General features: G+C 45.9%; 1 protein-coding gene across 2 annotated transcripts in view; it reads right to left on the bottom strand.

Moving 5' to 3' along the window:
• NLRC3 (NLR family CARD domain containing 3) overlaps window positions 1-23612 on the bottom strand; it is a 78137-nt gene that overhangs the window by 40685 nt on the left and 13840 nt on the right. For both annotated transcript variants that reach the window (XM_050968137.1, XM_050968139.1), the window contains exons 2-3: window positions 7304-7481; window positions 5022-5282 (exon numbers count right to left, since the gene is read on the bottom strand). In XM_050968137.1, the coding sequence (XP_050824094.1) occupies window positions 5022-5282; window positions 7304-7310 (268 nt within the window). In that variant the 5' untranslated portion in view covers window positions 7311-7481. The remainder of the gene's footprint in view (window positions 1-5021; window positions 5283-7303; window positions 7482-23612) is intronic.

Here is a 23612-nt window from a genome sequence, read left to right as displayed (position 1 = left end):
AAAATACAAGAGCAGATATAAATACCTGAAAGGATGGGGATTGCTTTACCAATTCATTTATCTTGTTGGACTGACCTCTCACTTGGTACAGCAACCCCTGTCCTTTCATGTATTTATACCAGCTCCTGTATTTTTCACTTCATGCATCTGATGAAGTGGGTTTTAGTCCAAGAAAGCTTATGCCCAAATAAATGTGTTAGTCTCTAAGGTGCCACAAGGACTTCTCGTTGTTTGTGCTGATACAGACGAACACGGCTACCACTCTAAAACCTATCTAGTCTATGTTGATGGAATATGCATGTCAAGGGGCTGGAAGAAGATGCACGTTGCACCAGATAAGACTTTTCCAGACTCATTTAGACTCAGCTGTCAACGACTCCAGTTTGCCGTAGCATGGCTTACAGTAGCAGCCCAATGTCTGCACTGTACGTTCCATGATGGATTTAGCTTGTAAAATCCCTGGAATGGGGACTGTGGTGCTCAGTAAATCATCATCAGAACATGGCCTTTACTTTTTAAATATAGCACCAGGCTTGTTATTTTGAGGCTGTGTGATGCTGACACACGGAAACAAAACACAACGAGACTTTAACTCGTGATCCCTCCACCATCATGTTATTGAGTGCTTTTCTGTGCAATTACCATCCAGACGGTAGAGCCCTTATTGAATTATTCAAACTTTCTCACTTGAAGCAGCGTTTCAGCATCTAGGTGGCAAATTATTAAGAAACCTGATTTACACTGAACTGCTGCCTGAGGCAGAGAAATGAGAAGACAGACAAATTAGGTGTGTGGACTAGGAGGCTTTGATCAGCTCCCACAGGAGAGACAGAGCTAGGTACCTGCTCCTGAATGGTCCTTGGGGTGCAGCTCCACATGCACAAAAACTCAGTCCTAGATTCCTCTCTCATACTATGCTGAGGAGGGCTTTTGGGAGCCCCTTCGCTCTGTCCAGGCGCTGTCACTGCCAGATTCCTGAGCGCTAGATTGTTGTGGTTAGCCGCAGCCCTATATTGAGGGCAGTGCACCCTTTCATTGTACAGTATTTGTAATGTAATATGACCCAAGACATTTTCTAATGGTCTGCCCATGCACACTGAGTCCCAGGCCTGTCTTGCGGCCAGTGTTGAGCTGCACCACCCCATGTGGGGCTCCTAAACCAGACATAATCCCTCCTGCAGCTCCCAGGCACACAGATAGAACAGGCTTGAAGGGGCTGCAGCATGCTCATCCTGTGCATCTAGACAGCCCTGCTGCCTGGGACAGGGTCCAGGTCCTGATATGGCCTCCTCCCCAACTCCACCCATGGGCCATAGCACACCTGGGGGCAGTAGGAGAGAGCAGTCCTTTTCCATGGAGGAGTGTAGGGGCTGAGCTCCGCCACCATGCTGGTGGTGCAGAGACGCTCCCTGCAGCCTCCCCAGTCCCACAGACCCATACCACACGTAGGACAGACAGATCAAGCAGACCGCAGCCTGGCAGCCTTGCCTCCTGTGGTAAGGAATTACCAAACTGGGTCATGTACACTCCAGTGTCTCCCCTGCTCCCCAGAAACAAGCATTTCAGCAACATTTCACCCAAGTTCTTTTTCTTTATTCTATCTTCTAACCCGTTCCCGATCAGACAAGATGACCCCTCTCCCTCAGAGCCCACGGCTGCCAGCCCCACTTGGGACCCGAGTCGAGCTGACTGACTGAGCTCTCTCTGTCTCCTACATCACTATCAGCAATGGCTGCTGCTTCTCTTGATGCTGCTTGAGGCAGCAGAGGGTAACAACTTGTTCTGTGTAGCCTCGTTGACTCTAAGATGCTAAAACTTGTTTTTCCAGTAAAACGGGCAGCAAAGGTGTACCATCCTGTAGCCCTGTCCATCTCAGAGGATCCAAACCTGCTTTACAAACTTAACAAGCAAAACTATTGAGATCACCTTGCCATCCACTGAAATGCAGCTACCTCTTGAGTACAACACAGCCACAATTATGAACTGGAAAAGGGGGTAAAAAGTGAGGTGGCAAAATTTGCAGATGACACGAAGGGATCTCACCAAACTGCATGACTGGGCAACTAAGCGGCAGATGAAATTCAATGTTGATAAATGCAAAGTAATGCACATTGGAAAACTTAATTCCAACTAGATACACAAAATGATGGGGTCTAAATTAGCTGTTACTACTCAAGAAACAGATCTTGGGGGTCACTGTGGATAGTTTTCTGAAAACATCCACTCAATCTGCAGCAGCAGTCAAAACAGCTAATAGAATATTGGGAACCATTAGGGAAGGGATAGATAATAAGACAGAAAATATCATGTTGCCTCTATATAAATCCATGGTACACCCACATCTTGAATACTGTGTGCAGATCTGGTTGCCCCATCTCAAAAAATATCTACTGGAATTGGAAAAGGTACAGAAAGGGCAGGGGTGGTTTCCCTCGCTTGTTTGCCAGAAGCTGGGAATGGGTGACAGGGGATGGATCACTTGATGATTATGTTCTGTTCATTCCCTCTGAAGCACCTGGCATTGGCCACTGTCGGAAGACAGTATCAGAGGGGTAGCCGTGTTAGTCTGGATCTGTAAAAGCAGCAAAGACTCCTGTGGCACCTTATAGACTAACAGACGTATTGGAGCATGAGCTTTCGTGGGTGAATACCCACTTCGTCAGATGCATGACGAAGACAGGATACTGAAGTAGACAGGAAGACAGGATACTGAGGTAGCTGGACCATTGGTCTGACCCAGTATGGCCGTTCTTATGTTCTAAACCACTGCCAAAGAGCACACAGCAGCACAACTTAGCAGTGATGGCTGGAAGTGAAGAAGATTCAACTGCAAATGCCATGGTGGGAAGAGTGTAGTGGAACTGCACAGGTTGGAATCTGCTGCCAGGACTCCAGGACATGCAGGAAGCAGATATACTACACAAGGTGCCATCTCGTAGAGCTGTAACTCTCTCAGTGACTGTCTCCAACGTGCGCCTTGTCACCACGGAACACTAAGCCCGCATAAATAATCTTCCACTGACATTGTGGCGATGGCAGTGCCACTATCAGAAGAAAGCAGCTGCAGGCGAAGGATAAGCAGGTCTGGTCCTAATCAATAATGATCCTCTTTTCATGCAAACGTCCCTAGCAACCAACTGACAAGGGTGAGAAATAGAGAAGACGTGGTCATTCCTCAGAGCAGGTCAGACAAAGGAGGGGTCTGTCCTTGAAGTGGGGCCCACATTTTGGGTCCTGATTCTGCAGGTTGTTTCACCTTCTCCTCAACACACTATAGCCCCTGTCTTGGCTCTGCCATGCCAGCAGTGGGAAGGGTGGATCAGAGAGCAGTGGCTCATAAGGGAATGTGCTTAGAGTATGTGTGAGTGTCTTTCTCAGGAGGTTCAAGTTATCTGCACACATGTCTGAGTCAGGACAAAGCAGCTGGTACCCCAAACCAGGAGCAATGTATGAAACATTCCATTTGCAAGTACCTGGAGGATGAAGGGGTGATCACTAGCAGCCAGCATGGATTTACCACAAACAAATCCTGCCAATTTCCTCCTTTGATGGGATAACTGGTTTGGTGGACGGGGGGAAGGCAAGGTTTCTGCCAAGTCTCACATGATGGTCTCATAAGTAAGGTGGAGATATGGGGGCTCAACTGAACTACCATTAAGTCAATACAAAAGTGGTTAAACAACACCAAACAAAGAGTAACTATTCATGGTCTCAAGTGGGGTTCCACAGGGATCTGCTCTGGTCTTCTGTTGTTTAACATCTTTATTAATGATCTAGATGTAGGAATAGAGAGCAGGCCTATCAAGTTTGCAGATGACACAAGGCTGGGGAGGTTGCTAACACTTTAGAGGCTAGAGCTAAAATTCAGAGGCATGTTGATAAATTGGAGAATAGACAACAAAATGAATTCAGCAAAGACAAATGTAAGGTGCTACATTTAAGGGAGAAAAACATATACAGAATGGAGGATAACTGGCTTGGCAGCAGCACCACTGAGAAGGATCTGGGAGTTGTGGTGGATCCCAACCTCAACATGAGTCAGCAATGCGATGCTGTTGCAAAAAAAGCAAATGCAATTTTAGGTTGGATTAACAGAGGCATAGCATGCAAGTCACAAGAGGTGATAGTACCGCTCTACTCTCCACTGGTTGGGTCTCAGCTGGAGTACTGTGTCCAATTTTGTTCACCAGTGTATAGAAAGGATGTGGTGAAACTGAAAAGGATCCAGAGGTGAGTGACAAAGATGATCAAAGGGATGGAAAGCAAGGCAAAGGCTGAAAGAACTGGGGATGTTTCGTTTGGAAAAGAGGAGATTAAGTGGGGAACATGATAGCGGTCTTCAAATATTTGAAAGGCTGCCACAAAAAAGATGGAAAAAAGTTGTTCTCTCTTGACACAGAAGGCAGAACAAGAGGCAATGGGTTCAAACTACAGCACAGCAGATTTAGATTGAATCTCAGGAAAAACTTCCGAACTGTAAGAACAGCAGGACAATGGACAAGACTGCCTAGAGATGTTGTGGAAGCTCCTTCACTGACAGTTTTCAAAAGGAGGCTGGATAGCCACCTGTCTTGGATGAGTTAGACACAACAAATCCTGCATCTTGGTCCGGGGTTAGACTAGATGACCCTTGTGGTCCTGTCTCACCCTATGGTTCTATGATTCTATGACTTCAATATCTCAGCCAGAAGTTAGGGATCTATTACAGGAGCAGGCAGGTTAGGTTCTGTGGCTTGCAACATGCAGGAGGAAGACTAGATGATCATGATGGTCCCTTCTGATCTTAGAGTCTGAGTGTCCCAGTGGTAGTGTTCTTGGCTGGCTCTCTTAATCAACAGGGGTCAGACCCAGAGGTCCTTTTTTGTCCTTACTCGGGCAAAGCTCCCCAGGGTACACCTGGCTTTGTGAATGCTACAGGTACACATCTGCTTGCACGCAATGCTGAAGCGTGTGTGCACACACACAGAGGCTTTTATGACACACATGCACACAGACAGAAGACAACGAACAGCATTTCCTACCATAGACGGTGATGTGGAGATAGAGCTGGGCGTTGGTTGTCTCTATGTAAGTCTGCAGGGACTGAGAGGCATAGCTGCCCTTCCCAGCCAGAAGATCCATGACTGCCTTCACCTGCTCCGATAGGGAGCTCACCTCCTGAACCTGGCCTGCCTCCTCAGCACTGAGGAGATCCAGCTTCCTCATGTAGCAGATGATCTCTTCCAGGAACTGTGGCGAGATGGACCTCATCAGCTGCTTCCGATAGCGGTTGATCCAAACCCCTGTGAGGAAGAGTGGGGGGTGATGAGTGTGAGGAGTCACTGACAGTATCTGGATTTTCTATGTGCTGAGGATGCATTGCTCAGGAGTGACAGGAGACAGAAGGGTGATAGGCAGGGAGATCACACAACTGTGGCAAGGCACTGCTTGGACAAGGCAGTCTCTGTATAGACTCTGCACCATAATGAACAGAACATGCTGCCCAGAAAGGAAATACATAAGGAGATAAAACTGAAACTGACTAGGTCTGTCCAAACATGACACTAGGGTGAAACGATCGAGTGCCAGTGAGAGAATCCCAAACCAAATCCAGCACCAGTTGAGCTACTAAGTTCCTGCTCCATTATTTCTGTTTCATCCATTAGAAGAAAAATTCCAAATACAAATGCATTGGTCGCAATCACGCCTCTTTCTCAAAGGGAGAAAGGTTTAGAGGACAATCTTGAGAAACACAAATGCTTCCCAACGGGGCTGTGTGAATCAGTTTCAGCCAACGTGAGCTTTCACCAAAAACTCACGTCAAACTCAAACTATTTCTGGACATTTCTGCACAGCTTGGATTGGGCCAAAAGCCAAAATACTGGTGCTTAATTTGTGCCATGGCTGAGCCCTGGCACCTCTAGGCTTGGCAGTTCAGAGCCCCAGAACCTTTGGGCTTGCTGTATCAGTTATGAAAGTAAAAAAATTGCTTGAGCCCTGGCACCTCTTTCATTACAAAGTAAGCACCGCAAAATACCATAAGAAAGATCATTCTGGGAAGCTTTCATCCCTAGTGAAAAAGTGAAGCACCAGAAATCTTACCAGAAAGTCTTATCTTCCTGGGATTTCCACTTCCATTTAAAAACTCTGATCAACTTGAGATATGCCTCCCAGTCTGAATGACACCTCCATAAATGTAGAGGTTGTCCTTCATTGCTTTACAATTCCCATGACTGTTGTAAAGACAAGGAGGGAGAGACAATATCTTTTATTGGATTGACTTCTGTTGGTGAGAGAGACCATTCGAGTTACACAGAGCTCTTCTTCACATCTGGGAGAGGTATGACATCACAAACATGGCTGTTGTCACATTTCTGATTGGTTAAGCTGGACAGTCACATGTATTCACTTCTCTGGCCACGTTCTGAACATCTTCTTACTTAAACTGGACTTGGTGTTACGGAACATGGGGCTCATTTGGGTATTTCGTTGTGTTAGGAGAGGAAATGACACCTAAGCTAAGTCCCTCAGGAACCAGCCTATTAGAAAGGAGCTCTGCAGATGCCAGCTTCAACATCAGAAGATTTTATAGCAACATACTTGAGTCCTTTTGTGGTCATTAATCCCCACTCATCCTATGCACTGCATGATACTGTGTAGCCCGGCTACGATGAATGGAACAAAGGCGCTGAGAGAATGTATCCCACATATCCCAGCACAATACTGGTAACTCTGGTCCAGCCTTTGAGGGGTTAAAAATTGTGTGTCTCACTTTTCAAAAGACAAGCTAGGAAGGATTCGTCTGCACTTAAAACACTACAGTGGCACAGCCGTGCTTCAGTGTAGACACTACTTACACCAACAGGAAGGGGTCTCCAGTCACTGCAGTTAGTCCACTTCCCTGAGAGGAGGTAACTAGGTCAACAGAGGAATTCTGCCATCAACCTAGCACTGTCTACATAGGGACTTAGGTCGGCTTAACACCACCATTCAGAAGTGTGGATTTTTCACATCCTGACCAAAGTAGTTAAACCAACCTAATTTTCTAGTGTAGACCAGGCTGGAGACCCTTCACCTCGCAGCCTCGTCCTTTCCTCTCACAGTATGGAACACAAACAGCTCATCATTGAAAATGGCCCCTTCGCACCAAGGAAATCTCGTCAGAGAAAGCTCCCCACCTTTTTCCAGGAGTCAGAAAGCAAGTTACCTTTTGGCTCACAACAGCAACCCCTGGCAGCTGCCACCAGGGGCAACCTGAAGACAAACGTCTGCTGAGAGAGATCCCCAATCATTATGCACACTCGCTGTTCACATCCCTGCTCACCTTCCATCAGGGGGTTCCAGTGGCATTAGAAGCCTTCTTTCCGACTGCAGTGTGACGACTGGCAGGCAGACCCCACTGCCTTCCCATTGACTCTGCCCGTTGTCCTCTCAGGCCGGGGCCCCAATGCGGGCACAGCATTCACGGCTCACTCTGCGACAGTTAGCCTTTTTCCATGTTTCTGAGGGAGGGAGAAGAAAAGCATCAGTAGCAGGGTGGGAGCCAGCACCACTCAAAACCTGACCCACAGGTGCATTTCCTCACAGCCTGTTGGGAAAACATGAGGGGAGGAACCTTTAACGACAGGAAAGGTTACCCTGCCATGGTGACATGAGCCACTTCCGACTGAGACAAACTTTTGCAGCTACCAGGAAAATGTCCTGCACTAGACCCAGTGAGGCTGCTGACTCAAAGTGTAGTACTCTACTGAAAGCTTGCAATGAAAGCCCCTCCAAGAGCAACTGCCAGAGACTGAGCAGGCTGCAAGCCGCTGAAATTCTCATTCACAGTCATGCCACAGCTCAGGGCCCCAGTCCAAGACCATGCCAGGATACTGCTGCCCAAATCCATGATCCCCATGGTACTAAGAGCTAAATATCAGTCTGTCCATGAGCTGCTAGGATCAATGCTCTCTGTGTTACGGAGCTGGATCCTGAGACATTATGCCAGGATGCTTGTACATCACGGTCTGAATGCATGGACTGCCTATGCCAGCTTTCAGTGCCTATGCCATAGCGCCAGTGCCAAGACCACTGGGCCAATGCCTTTCTTGGCTAGACCAGTGGCGCCAATTCTCAATGCCACTTGCCACGTGTCCCCCAAGTGTCAGCATGAAAATCTAAGCCTAGTCCCCTAGGGACTGCTGGGTGGGGATTTGACTTTGGTTTGGAAAGGAAGATACAAAGCCAAAAGAAAACACACAGCTGCAAGGGGCCTCGTTCAGTTTTGAGCAGATCTAATCAGAGCCCAGAACCTCTGCCCCAGCTTTGTTAATTAGCAACAGTTTCAGAGCTCTGTACTCACTCTGTTTTCAACTGCACAAATTAATCATGCTCCAAGTAGGCTAACGAGCACCCACCTACTCCTCATTTCAGTGCTTCAGTATTGCTGCCTAATTGCTTTGCTTTGTGAAAGTGGCCGCTGAATTCAGTAGCTTCCTGTGCCGCAAGCAGTGGGAGGGAAGGATCGCTTAGAAGAGGAAAACATCTGGTTTGAGAAGCCAAAGAAAACCAGGCCCCTTTTGATCCATGTGGAGGGGGTCTCTGCACATGCATCTGCCCACCCCCAGGTGGAAACTGGCACAGGGGGGTCAGCTGCCTTCAGAGCTATGTTCGCCTGTCTGCTGGGGTTGCATGCAGCCAGGCTGGGAGCCAGAGGTGTTCCAACCAGAGACTGCATTGCATTTGCACACATCCTCCTCCCTAGGGTGGGATCCCTACTTCCAGGGGGTTCCTGGAGACAAGCAGACCCAAGGGAGCCCTTCGCAGAGCAGGTCCAATGGCACAGCCTTGCCAAGGGACAGGGCTAAATCTTCCTCTCTTCTGGTGGGGAGCAAACCCAACCCTTCCCACAGAGGCATGCAAAAGAAACTCTCTGAAGAGAACTTGTGGAGGGTCATGCTCCCATGTGGCTAAGATCTGGCCCTTTGTGAGGCTGCCTTTGCAGACATTGCTACTAGTTCTCATGCCAGGAGCTGAGAGACAGGGCTATTCCACCAGGAACTGCAGAGGGTTCAGCCTCCCAAACGAGTGCCCGCTTCCCCTCCCCCCAGGAGTGTGCAGATGTTGGGAAATCTGCAGAGGGTAGGGACATCCACCCAAAAGCCTGGTCCCTGTACAATGGCTCCCAGTTCCACTTTGTCCCCTGAGGCCTTCATCAGCCATCTGGAAGGGTCTCTCCTGTGGGCTTTACCCCCAGACCATCTCCAGAGGGTCACAGGCACAGCAAATTCCCTTGAGGTTGGCAAGAGACAATGCCTCCTCCAGAGACAACCCTGAGCACAAACCCTCATGCACCTCAGAGAGCCACCGTGAAGGGGCTTCCATTGAGTCAAGAGAAGGGGAGAGAGGTTCTTCTGGAGGTGCTGCCTTGGGGCTGGGATTAACTGGATCCCCATTCCCTCTGCGCACGGAAGGGGAGGGTACAATATAGCACAACAACAACTTTAAATAAGAACCCTGCGTAGGGAGTGTCCCCACTCCATTGCTTGGAGCACGGCACAACAGAACCAACCCAAACACAACACAGTCAAATCCAGTGCCAGAAGGAGTGCTGCAGTGAGTGCCTCGGCCTGACTTCTCAGCTCCACCCGGGTCAGGGAAGCACAGAGCTCAGTAACTCACCCGAACCAAACGAAAAACAAGAAACGTTTCCATTTTATCAACACGCAAGGTTTCAATCAACTCCCACTGTGACAGGGTCCCACTGCGCCCACCCTTTATGTGCAGCCCCTCTGAGACCTTCCCTGCTGTTTATTTGCAGAGATTGACTTGCCTGCCTTTCAGTGCCATCAGAGTATTTACAATATTATCCAGCTTTCCTCCCCCTTCTCCAACAAGCAGGGTGAGGAGAGCATCTTCTCTCAGAGCACTCCCTTTTGACAGGCCCTTTTAGCCTTTTCTTTTATCTCTCTCTCCTGCATCCTCCCCCTCCCTTTCCCCTCCTTCCCGTGCTCTTTTATCCAGTCTCGGTGTTACTGAACTCATTAGCTAGTCCCACTCCAATCAGATCCCATAATCAGGAATTCCTCTCCTTAACCAGGCCCTCTCTGGGGGGATGCATGGGTTCAACAGTGACCAGAGTGCTGCATCAGTGGCTGATTCCCAGCACTCTGTCACCACCACCTCTCCTCCTGCCCCCACACAACTCAGAATTTTGTTTCACAGGAGATTCGGAACATTTTTGTTTTTGTTCCAATTCTGAATAAAAAATGGGTTGAAATCGCAGACTTTTTCTTGAAACAGCAAATCCAGTTCTCCCAGCTCTATTCTCCCCCTTTTGAGCTATACTGGATCTGTCCATTTGGGGGTTTACAGTGGTTTGAATTTGGCCTCATGCCTCAGACATGTTTTGAGGGTTTGCCCATTGCCTCTTCAAGGAGTTTTATTGGTGGCCTAAGAGCTACTTATTTTTTTCTCAGTGGTTGATGAGTTGTCTCATCTCGTATTTCTTTTTGCCCTTGAGCTGTTGACTTGTGCAATTAGGATACATGATCAAATTAAGGACAGTCCAGCGTGTCAGCCATTCTCTGGCTAAACCGTCACTCCTTGCAGCTGTCCTGTCAGATCTAACCAGGCTGCGAAGTTCAACTCAGTCAGTGGGTTTTCCCTTCTTCTCTGGGTAGACGCTAACCAGGCTACAATCAGAAGCTCTTCTGCTGCATGTAATGCTCTTGCCTCATCTCTCTTTATCTTCTGCTCCTGGAAAACCTAAATGGATTGCGTTCGGCCACTGATTGTGGATGACTGACTCTGATATCACAGATTATTTACCCACAGGCCATGCTGCCATTTCCCAGACCCGGTGCTACTCTAAAAATGTAATCTCTCTAGGGAAACTATCAGCCTCACATTAGCAGAATAAAATGAATTCCACCTGCAGGGGTGGGAGAGAATAAACAACATCAGACATTTTTTCTAATTCCACTACAGCCCTGGGATATTCTGTTGTATGTTGGGATATTCCAGGGTTGCATTCCTCTAATGGCAGTAAGGTAAATTGTTCCACTGGTTAATTACTCTCGCTGTTAAAAATGTACTCATTTCCTGTCTGAATTTGTCTAGCTTCAACTTTCAGTCACTGGATCACGTTAGACTCTTCTCTGAAAGATCGAAGAACCCATTATTAAATTTTTGTTTCCCATGTACCTGCGTATAGACTGTGATTAAGTCTCCTCTGAACCTTTTCTTTGTTAAGCTAATAGACTGAGCTCCTTGAGTCTCTTTCTAGAAGGCAGCTTTTCTAATCCTTTAATCATCTTGTGGTTCTTCTCTGATTTATGAACATCCTTCTCGAATTGTAGACACCAGAACTGGATACAGGCTTCCAGCAGTAGTCACATGAGTGCCAAACACAGTGGTGAAAACCTCTCTCCTCATACTTAAAATTCCCATTTATGCATCCCAGGATCACAATAGCCGTTTTGGCCACAGCATCTTACTGGAAGCTGATTATCCACCATGACCCCCAAATCTGTTTCAGAGTCACTGCTTCCCAGGAGACTCCCCATCCTGTAAGTACGGCCTGCATTTTTTGTTCCTAGATGTATACACTGATATTTAGCCATATGTAATGAACATACAGCTAAGGGTAGCATCAAATTCCTCCTTTACCTGTAAAGGGTTAAGAAGCTCAAATAACCGGTTGGCACCTAACAAAAAAAAAACAATAAGGGGAAAAGATACTTTTAAATCTGCGGGGGAAGGATTTTGCTTTGTGCTTTGGGTGGTGCTCTTTCTGAGACAAAGAGAAAGACCAAACAAGTAAACCAGCTTCTACTGAAATGCTACATTGAATATTGCAGAAATAGTAAGTAATAGCAAAAAATGTGTTGAATTATCTATCTTTTGTTTTAGCTTGTGAAATTTCCCTATGCTGAGAGGAAGGTTTATTCCTGTGTTTTGTCACTTTGAAGTTTTGCCTAGAGGGGAATCCTCTGTGTTTTATATCTTATTACCCTGTAAAATTACTTTCCATCCTGATTTTACAGAGGTGCTTCTTTTATCTTTTTTTTTATAATAAAGTTCTGTTTTTAAGAATCAGATTGGGTTTTAGTGTCCTAAAAACCCAAGGGTCTGGTCTGTGCTCACCTTGATTACCTATTTGGTTGGTATATTATTTTCCAGCCTCCCCAGAAAAGGGGGTGAAGGGGCTTGGGGGGATATTTTGGGCAAACAGAATCTCCAAGTGGTCCTTTTCCTGAATCTTGTTCTAACTCGGTGGTGGCAGTGATACCATCCCAGGGCAAGAAATTTGTGCCTTGGGGAAGTTTTTAACCTAAGCTGATATAATATAAGCTTAGGGGGTCTTTCATGTGGATCCCCACATCTGTACCCAGGAGTTCAGAGTGGGGACGGAACCCTAACACCATATTAAAATTAACATTGTTTGCTTGTGTCCAGTCTACCAAGTGATCCAGATTGCCCTGTAGTGGTTACCTGTCCTTTTCATTATTTACCATTCCCTCAATTTTTGTGTCATCTGGAAACTTTGGGTGATGATTTTATGTTTTCTTCCAGGTCATTAATAAAAATGTTAACTAGTGTAAGGCCAAGAACCAATCCCTGCAGGACTTCAATAGAAACATGCATTCAATGATGATTCCCCAGTTGCAGTTACATTTGGACACCTATCAGTTAGCCATCTTTTAATCCATTTAATGTGTGACAATTTTATATCTTTCTAATCTTTTAACCAAATGTAATTTGGTACTGAGTCAAACATCTTACTAAAGCAGCAAAGAATCCTGTGGCACCTTATAGACTAACAGACGTATTGGAGCATGAGCTTCCGTGGGTGAATACCCACTTCGTCGGATCATCTGACAAAGTGGGTATTCACCCACCAACGCTAATGCTCCAATACATCTGTTAGTCTATAAGGTGCCACAGGACTCTTCGCTGCTTTTACAGATCCAGACTAACACAGCTACCCCTCTGATACTAGACATCTTAGAGAAGTCTAAGTATATTACATCAACACTATTACTACTATCAATTAAACTTATAATCTCATCAAAAAAGGCATCATGCTGGTTTCACAAGAGCTGTTTCCCATAAACCCATGTTGATTGACATTAATTATATTACCCTCTTTTAGTCCTTATTAATGGATTCCTGTATCAGACAAGCCATTATATACCCCAGGATCGATGTCAGACTGACAGGGCTATAATTCCCAGGTCATCTCACTTACCCTTTTTAAATACCAGCACAATATTAGCTTTCTTCCAGTCCTCTGGAACATCCCCAGGTTTCCAAGACTTATTGAAAACCAGCTTTAATGGCTCAACAAGCTCAGCCAGCTCTTTTAAAAGTCTTGGATGCAAGTTACCTGGACCTCCTGATTTTAAAATGTCTAACTTCAACAGCTGCTGTTTAACATCCTCTTGAGATACAAGAGGAACAGAAAGAGTGTTATCATATGATATGACATCATCTGTTTTTTCCAAATACAGAACAGAAATATTTGTTGAACACTTCTGCCTTTTCTTAATTGTTATTGATAATTCTACCGTTTTCATCTAGTAATGGACCAATTCCATTGTTAGGATTTATTTGGTCTTAATATACTTTTTAAAAAACTTTTTTATTGTCTTTAACCCTGCTGGCAATGGTTTTCTCTTTGTGTCCCTTTGCTTCCCTTATCAATGTTCTACAATATCTAACATCTGATTTATATTCATGACTATCAATTTCCTCTTTCTTTATTTGTTATATATTATTTTTATTTTTCATAGCTGCCTTCACTTCCCCTCTAAATCAGGTCCATTTTTTAACCAGCCTTCTTCCTTGTGGGACTATGACTTTTGGGGCATCTAGTAAGGTGCTCTTAAACAATTCCTATTTATCATTCACATTTTTTTGATTAAATTCTTCCTCCCAGCTGATCTGGTTCATAACTGTTTTCATGTTTGTGAAAACGGCCCTTTTAAAATGCCAAGTATGTACATCACTGGTCTGGACTTTATTTTGTTCACACATTATAAATATGGTCATAACGACTTGTACCTAAGTGGCAGTTCCCTGCTGAGGTGCACAAGAGGAAAGCAAAAGGTCCTTGCACAGTCTTCTCCCACATTCTCACCCAACCAGGTGTGACAAAGTGGGAATGTTCTTGATGTGTTATTTGAATGCCAAGTGGGGAGTATTAACCTGGGAAGGTTTCAGAGGAGTTTTGCTGGAACTGCCTGCATTGAGGAAGGGAGGATACCTGAGTGTGCAACATGAGAACCCAGGAGAGGGGTTGAAGGTCAGGTAACACCTCTGCTTGGGAAACTGGACAAAGGACACAAAGACTGGGGGAGGCTGAGTGGGAAGCTGAAGGGTGTTTCAGTTTGGAGCTGGCAGGGAAATGGAGAGAGGCAACCCGACCAACAGGGCTGTGGCCTCCCTGGGGCCCTCAGATGGACATAACTAAAGGAAGTCCTGTTGTCTGTATTGGCAAGACGTGTTTTGGACTGTGTTCCTGTCATCTAAATAAACCTTCTGCTATACTGGCTGGCTGAGAGTCATGGTGAATCTCAGGAAGCCGGGGGTGCAAGGCCTTGTCTCTCCCACACTCCATGACACCAGGATTGACCATTTTAAAGTCCTTTGACTTCCCCATTAATCCACTTTCAGGTTTAGGTACGGTGCAGAGATTGCTCTGGTTTTATTGGGTGATGATCATTAAGCCATGATCATTAAGCACTTTACTAAGGCTGGGAAGTGCCCAGGTGGAGCGTACAAGGTTAAGGTGAGTCAATGAGGGAGTTGGAAGAGAACCCAGATTTCCAGAGATCATAGTGCATTGCCAGAGCAAGCTGTTAGAGCCAGCAAAGTGCAGCCCCGAAGTATTCATGAATATTCATCCAACTGAAATCTACCAGTTTGCTTTCTTGGTATTTGCAGGTGGTGTTAGTTATTAAGCCAATATCAACTCCACTGGGATGTGCAGTCCACACTATGTTCTGTTATTCTCTTCATGTCACTGAAGACAGGAACAGCTAGACAAGACAGAGGCAGCTCTTAACTAAGTTGCTTCCTCTATGGATGCATTTCTTCAGCTGCCTAGTGGAACTGAGCAGGAATTTTGTGAAAAATTCCAATTTTTGTTGTTGTTCCATAATGGAAGGAAAAAATCTTAGAATTTTTCACTAAATGGCTGCGTGACTCAACCGGCTGCCTGGCCAGCAACCTGCCGTCTATCTTCCAGGATGGCAGCCAGGCAGAGAACCAGCTGCCCAGTTCCCTTGCAAGTCAGCAGCCCTAGAGAGCCCTGGGTTTGAGAAAAGTTCTCCTGGTGGGCTGCTCTGGAGCTAGGTACCTTGGTAGCCTGGGCTCTGAGGATCTGGGCAGGCAAACTGGGAGGAAACCAGGAAGGTTTAGAACCTATGCAGGGGCTCTGCTGGAAATCTGTTTCGTTTGTCGGAATTTTGTTAAAAATCGATACATTCCACAGAACGTTTATATTTTGACAAATCAGCCCTTTCCAATGAAAAAGTGTTCCCTCTGAAAATCCCCACTGACTTTAATGCCAATCCCTGAATGGAGCTTTGACTCTACGTCACAATTAAATAAATACCAATCAACAGAGTCCCATTAATGAGACTATTTGAACATTCCTAGTTATCGAAGCTAAACCTCACCTACAGCGCTACTTTGGCATTCCAGTGCTTCAGCTGAGAGACTGGCCCCATCCATGATACTGGATCCAAAATCCATCCATGACAATACTCAGGGGCACACATCCACAGATCAGATATCCATGCACCTTTTTCCCTTTGGGAATATCAAATTCAGATCCAGTTCACAATCCAGACATCAGGACTTGGATCAGAACATCCTGACCTTAAGGAAATGCAGATTTGGATCTAATTCCAGATCCAAACTTTGCTACTGGAGCCAATTTCCATGTAAATTATGTAAATGTGTCAGCCTGGTCATAAAACAAAGACTTTGGGAGTGTCTAAACCGGAGGAATAGGTCCAGTGCAGTTTGGTGCCAGAGCACCAAAGATGTAATTGTCCTGCAATACTCCAGCTCTCATTTTTGTACCTCAGTGACCCTCCCCAGGAAGGACTCATTTTTCTTTCTTACTGTGTGGTTGATGGCGTGTGATGCCCGGCCTGAAGGTTCTTCCTGCACCCAGACTGCAGCATCAGTGCAGCAGGCAATTGTTCGTGCAGGCCGCCCGCCCAAGAATTGAAGAAAGATCCACAGTCAGCACAGCACTTGGAGCAGCACAGAGCGTTTGTGGGTCTATGGCAGGGGCGGCTAAACTGTAGCTCATGAGCCACATGCGGCTCTTTTACCATTAAAGTGCAGCTCGCAGAGCCCCCCTAAGCCTCCCTCATTCTCCACCTACCAGACTGGGGGCGGGGGGAGCTTGGGACCTCTGCCTTGCAGCAGGGGGGTGCAGTGGGAGCTTCTACCCAGCAGGAAGCGGGGTCTTGGGGCTTCTTCCCAGTGAGGAGGAGGGTTTGGGGGCTTCAGCCCCGTGGGTCACACCTGCCAGGGCTCAGGGCTTCAGCGTGAGCGGTGCTGAAGCCCCGAGCCCAGTCAGGTGCCTCCCACAGGGTCCAGCATGCCCTGCTCTGTTTTAAACTTTGAACTATACGTTACCAAAGTGATCAGAAAAGACACTCCGTTATTCTCTTTCTCTTCTGAGTCAGGAGTTCCTGCAAATACCACAGACACAGAACGGTATTGCTCAGCTCCAAAACCATGTGCAATGGGTAGGTTATTAACCAGCTCAGGCACGCAACTGCACTGTTATCGCAATTGCACACTTAAACTGGGCAGCTGTACATGCCAATAGCTAATTAGACGCATTTGTACAAATCATAACCTATTAAGCATGCACAGTAATTATGTGCTTAATTTCAGTGCACAGTTGGATGCTTCCAATGTCTGGAAATCTGGTCTGCTTTGCTGTTTTAGAGTTAATGTTTGTCTACTTAAAGCTACACAATGTAGATTTTTATAAAACCAAATATAAGTCAGAAGCCACAAGACTGGAAAGAAATAGGCACTGAAATGTAGTTTCTCCCCCAGAAGTACACGGGAATAATCCCACCAACCCTCCAAGCCTGCTTGCAAGTTGGGTTTGGGGTGCCTGTGTCACTCATCACAACAAGCTTCTCCAAAGCCCCCTGATTAGGAGCACTTCACTGTGGCACCTCCAGAAGCATGGTATCCTTTTTCACCATCCTGGGGCATTGGTTCAATACAAAGGCATAGTCATGGTTGGCCGTGAGTGGGCCATGGCCCACCCAATCAGCACCCGAGCCTACTCTGATCAAAGCCTCTGTGTATGCCAAGTTTAAGTCAATTTATTAATGTGCAATATAAATGATTTGCTGTGGGGTCAGGCCTGTAGTTAGCGCCTGCCCATAGTTAAGTTGGGTCCCAACCACATTTCCATTCCGAATTATGCCACTGGCTCAACAGCTGCTCAGAGGGAAGCATGAGGGCCTACAAAGCCCTAGGTTTCCCCTGATGACTCTCGGATCCACCTGATCTGGCCTGACTTTATTTAAGTTGTGAGATGGGATGAAATAGCAGTTGGAAGCAGTTTGACTGGAGGCTGAGGCGGGAAGAGCTCCAGAACGTTGGGGAATCCTGGCTGCTGGTCAGTCACCAAGGGCAGAGAATGACTGCTGAAAATCTGCAGAATGTCAGCACTTGACGTTCCTGCTGAGCGTGTTGGCTCCTCCCTGCCACTGGACGCACACACTGCAGAGGTGGCGGCCTTTCAGCCACCCTTTGGCTGGCCAGGGAATGACACTGTCTCTGCTCAGGCACAGACCCCACCCAGGGCTGGTGCAAGGATGTTTTGCACCTTAGGCAAAACTTCCACCTTGCGCCCTCCCTCCCCCCTCCACGCTCCCGCCCTGAGGAACTCACCCCACGGCAGCTCCATCTTCCGTGGGATGCAACCCCATACTCTGGGTGTCCTAAGCCTCTAACTGCCAGAAGCTGAGAGTGGATGACAGGGGATGGATCATTCGGTAATTTCCATGTTCTGTTCATTCCCTTTGAAGCACCTGGCATTGGCCACTGTTAGAAGACAGGATACTTGGCTAGATGGACCTTTGGTCTGATCTAGTATGGCCAGTCTTATTTTCTTAAGCAGGGATAGAAAAAGATAGAAACTTTGTTGGTACAGCATGCATTTTTCCCCATCCACAACCAGTAACATTTGATCGACTGGCTACTGGATAGAAGCTGATTTGGAGATGGAAAGTGTCTTAAAAACCAGGTCACAGCTAATGCAGAGCTCCAGTGGAGCCCAGAGCTGTGTCATGCATCAGTCAAAACAAGTGATGGATTTCAGGTTTTTTAATAGCCCCCCAAGCAAACTCTATCATCTCCACCAAGGAGACACTGTTCACTTTATGCCCTGCAGCCCTCCAACACTTTAAAAGGAAGACAGCATTACGCACAAGAAGTAAGGCTAAAGATAGCGACATCATTAATCATCAGGATGTCAGTGGCAGCCTTCCAAGAAAGGCAGCGGCATAACCAGGTGGTAACTCAAGAGCTGTACATCTCGAGCTGCAGTTCTCCACTGGTGCCAGGAGGTCGTACTCCTTAGCAACCCGTCTACCTGCATCTCTTGGACTTAGGCCAATTCCATACTAGAAAATTAGGTCAGCATAACAATGTTGCTTAGGAGTGAGAAAAATCCACACCCCAGACATCAACTACACTAAGCTGCTAAGTCCCTATGTAGACAGCGCTAAGTTGACAGAATTCTTCCATCCATTCTTCCTTCTCGGGGAAGTGGATTAACTACAGCGATGGGAGAACCCTTCCCATTGGCACAGGTAGCATCTACACTGACACACTATAGCTGTGCCACTGTAGCATTTCACATGTAGACAAGCCCTTAGATCCTCAATCCTAAGAGCTCAATTCTGCCACCTTTACTCAAGTGGAATCCTTCTGAGTCAAGGAGCCCCAGATAAATCAATATTCATGCTCAGTAAGGATGGCAGAATTGACTCCAAAGAGATGTTTGTAAAGGAATACATGGTAACAGATGAAGGTAACCATGGAATACAAAGGTCACCACTGAGGGATTTAAATTACACTATAACTAGGACCTGTCCTCTGGTGTCCATGCCTTGTCGTGGTGGGACAGCTTGTGTGCTCTAACGATCCCCAGAGTTTGTGTAGGTGGGGGCTTTTTACTCCTGGTAGGTTAAACCATGCTGGATTGGTCTGTGGGGGCCAGACAAAACAGACACCTTGGTCCTCCAGGTTGAGGGTTAGGCACAGGGCTAACAACCCTGTCCCATAAAAAACAAAATGTTACGGAAACAGTGATGGAGAAATTGACCATTATTGTGTGTGATGGCCTTCAGGAATCAATGACCTGTATGACTGTCAGTGGTGAAAGCTGAAAGGAAGCCACTGGCATGAAGACTGAAGTGCTCAACACCAAGACAAAAACCAAATTTGGTTTTTGGAACCTACGGACAATGTACGAAACAGGGAAGTTAACTCAGGTCACAGCAGAGATGAGACACTACAGCTTACACATCCTGGTTGTCAGCGAGAGCAGATGGACGAAATCAGGAAGATTAACAACAGCCTCAGGAGAAACTTTGCTGTTTTCTGGATGGGATGATGGACAACACCAGGAGGGTTTTGGCATCCTTTTGAAGAAGGGAGTGGAGCATTCTCTGCTTGAACGGAAATCCATCAGCAGCAGACTTATGAGAGCCAGACTGAAAGGGAAACATAATAATATCACCCTGATTCTGTGCTATGCTCTGACAAATGACAGTGATGAAGAAGTAAATTTTTACTTCTGCAGGAGTTAGAGAGAGTACCACACCACAACCTAACTATCATCATGGGAGACCTGAATGTCAAGATCGGTAAGGACAACACAAACAATGACAGAGCAATGGGAAGATATGGGTGTGGCACCATGAATGAAAATGGAGAAAGGCTTGTTGATTTCTGTAATATGAATGACCTAGTCATCGGCACAACCCTTTTTGAACATCATGAAATTCACAAGCTGACATGGTGTTCTCCAAATGGCAGAGATAAGAACCAGATTGACCACATCAAGATCAATGGCAAATGGCGATGCTCACTGACAGATGTGAAAGTGAGAAGGGGTGCAGATGTTGGCAGCAACCACCACCTTGTGACAGCCTCTATCAAGCTAAAACTGAGACGTGTGGGTCTGCCAAACAAAGGACATAGATGTTATGATATTGACAAGCTAAAGTCCCTTGAAATACAGAAAGCCTTCATTCTGCAGTTAAAGAACAGGTTTCAGGCACTTGAAGACCTTGATGGAGAGGAGGGGAATGCAGATGAGGAGATCAACAAGAAGTGGGACAAAGTAACAGCAATTTATAAACAGAGCAGTGAAGCCTTTCTAGGCTACAGGCAGAAGAGAAGGAAGGAGTGGATTCCACCCAGCACATGGAACACCATAGAAACCAGATGAGCCCTGAAGAAAAAAGTTTTAGACACAAAATCCCAGAAGCTAAAGGACAAATACCACGAGCAGTATAGCAAGGCACAGCGGGAGGTCAAATGCCTCATGAGAGCAGACAAACGGCATTATACTGATAATCAGGCAACACAAGCAAAGGATGCAGCTGCTCGTGAACAAGGAACTGTCTACAAAATGATGCAGCTTATCAGTGGTAAACGGCAGATATCAACAAACACTCTCATCAGGAACAAACAAGGCCATCTACTAACAAAAAAGAACAAGAAACGTGCTGGACAGAGCATTTCAAAAAATTGCTGAACAGGGAGCCACCTAAAGAGGAAGCAAACATCCAGAAGAAGATCTTGATATCAGCACAGACACCCCAGCTAAGGAAGAGATCATTTGAGCCATCAAATCCTTAAACAATGGGAAAGCTCCTGGCAAGGGTAACTTGAATGCAGAATTTTTCAAGGTAAATCCTAAATTAGCAGCATCTATCCTGGCCTCTCTATTTATATCAGTCTGGGAAAGGGAAAAAGTGCCAGATGAGCGGACCAATGGGGTTATAGTGAAGATACCAAAGAAATAAACTCTCCGTGATTGTAATAACAGGAGTGATATCACACTTTTATCTGTGCCAAGCAAAGTATTGTGTAAGATCATAGCCCAGCGTATATCAGAGGCAGTTGATAGCGTTCTCAGAAAAGAGCAAGCTGGCTTTCAGAAAGGGCCTAGATGCACAGACCAGATCTTCATTCTACGAAACATAACAGAACAATGCTCAGAATGGCAATGGCAACTGTACACAAATTTCATAGACTTTGAGAAAGCTTTTGATAGCATTCACAGGACCAGCCTATGGCGCATTCTGCAGGCATATGGAATTCCTTTCCATATAATCAATGTCATCAAAAGCTTCTATTTCAACTTAACATGCAGTGTTGATCACAGTGACTGAGTTTTGAAGTCAAAAGAGGAGTACATCAGGGGTGTGTCATGTCTGCAGTCCTCTTCAACACTGCCGTTGACTGGATAATATGGCGCACAACAGAAGACATGCCAAGAGGCATTAAATGGACACTCTTCTCATCCCTTGAAGATCTGGACTTCGCAGATGATGTTCTCCTATCACATACCCAACACCATATACAAGAAAAACAACTTGACTCAACACATTCAGCCAGCAAATTGGACTGAAAATCAACCACAATAAGACAGATATCATGACCGCTAATATTGCTTCACCATCACCAGTATGGATAAAGGATTATGTTTCACCAATGTAGAAACATTCACATACTTGGGCAGCACCATCAGCCAGGATGGTGGAACAAGCCAGGACATCCGAAACAAACTCAATAAAGCAAGGAACACTTTCAGGAGCTTAAATACAGTCTGGAAATCATCAAAATACAACACCAAAACCAAACTCAAGATTTATCAAAGCTGCGTATTTTCTATACTACTTTATAGTGCAGAATGCTGGGAATGAGAAAGCATGGCATGTCCAAACTGTCTTCATTCCATACAATCTGCCTCAGAAAAATCCTCTGTATTTTTTGGCCCAGAATAATCTCAAAAAAAGATCTATTGACACAGTGCAGCCAAGAGGATCTGAGCATCATCATTGCCAGGAGGTGTTGAAGATGGATCAGTCATGTGCTTTAGATGGAAACTGATTCCATCACCAGAGTAGCGATAAGATGGACACCTGAAGGCAAGAGAAAATGAGGCCACCCAAAAACAACATGGTGAAGAGCTGTGGAAGCTGAGCTGAAAGACCTGGGGCACAGCTGGGAAGCTATTGAAAGATTTGCCAGAAACAAACAGGAGTGGAGGAGCATCGTCACTGCCGTAAATGCCAGAGGCATAACAGGAACATGATGATGATGATAAGCAGGACATTTCCATTTCCAAGGTTTTCTCATTGTCAGCATCCAAGTGCCTAGGTTGCTCTCAGAGCACCAGTGCGAGGAGCTGAGTTGTGTACCTCCTGGTTGAATGATGCACCACACATTTTCACCAGGAGCTCTCTCTTTCCAAACAGAAGATAACACAATTTGCCTTCGTTGCATGCACTCTGTTCACAAAATGGGAACACTACACCACCATACAGTATAGGAAGCCATTCCCTGTGCCATTCTGATGGAAGCATTTGGATTGGAACAAACCTCTGGTGGGTATCAATACAGCCTGGAGTTTTCTAGATAAGTCACAGTAACTGTGTTTTCCACGTGTGACATAAAACTGAGGACTTGACCACTTGTAAGTGTTACATTCCCATAGCTCTTCCTTCCAGTACAGACATTGGAGTTAATGTCCTGGCCAAAGACCAGTTCAGGAAAGTACATTTTGTTCCTTTAAGCCAGGAGCACAGGAATTTCTAAATCCGATCAGACAAGTAGGCTATATAGCCCAGTACCTTGTCTCTGACACGGGCAAGTCAGAGAAGAACAGGCAGGAAACCCCATGATGAAATATAGCCTTCCTATAGGGGAAGCTTCTTCCTAATCTTCATCAGTTAGTTGTCTGCTTGTGACCTGGAGAATGAAGGTTTATTTACAGCATGCTCCCGATTATCCATATAGCAGGGGGATTTTATTCAGATAATTGGGAGCTCAGATAATCAAGATGCAGGAGCTGTTCAGCAATGGGCTCATCCTACTGAGGTCTCTGCTCTATTAATGGAACCTGCTCATTATCCAAATCCCTTCCTTGTTCCCCAGCATGAGACATGCCCTGTGTGTCATGTAGCTCAGAGATAGGCAACCTATGGCACATGTGCTGAAGGCGGCACACAAGCTGATTTTCAGTGGCACTCACTGTGCCTGGGCCCTGACCACCGGTCTGGGGGGCTCTGCATTTTAATTTAGTTTTAAATGAAGCTTCTTAAACATTTTTAAAACCTTATTTACTTTACATACAATAGTTTAGTTATATGTTATAGACTTAGAGAAAGAGACCGTCTAAAAATGTTTAAATGTATTACTGGCACACAAAACCTTAAATTAGTGTGAATAAATGAAGACTCAGCACACCACTTCTGAAAGATTGCCGACCCCTGATATAGCTCATACTGGGGAACAAGGAAAGGATTTGGACAATGCAGATGTTTGGGGAATAGGGTTTTGGATAAACAGGAGTA

Source organism: Gopherus flavomarginatus, chromosome 9, assembly GCF_025201925.1.
Source record: "Gopherus flavomarginatus isolate rGopFla2 chromosome 9, rGopFla2.mat.asm, whole genome shotgun sequence".
Taxonomy (NCBI): Eukaryota; Metazoa; Chordata; order Testudines; family Testudinidae; genus Gopherus; species Gopherus flavomarginatus.
This window is presented reverse-complemented; position numbering and strand designations above follow the sequence as displayed.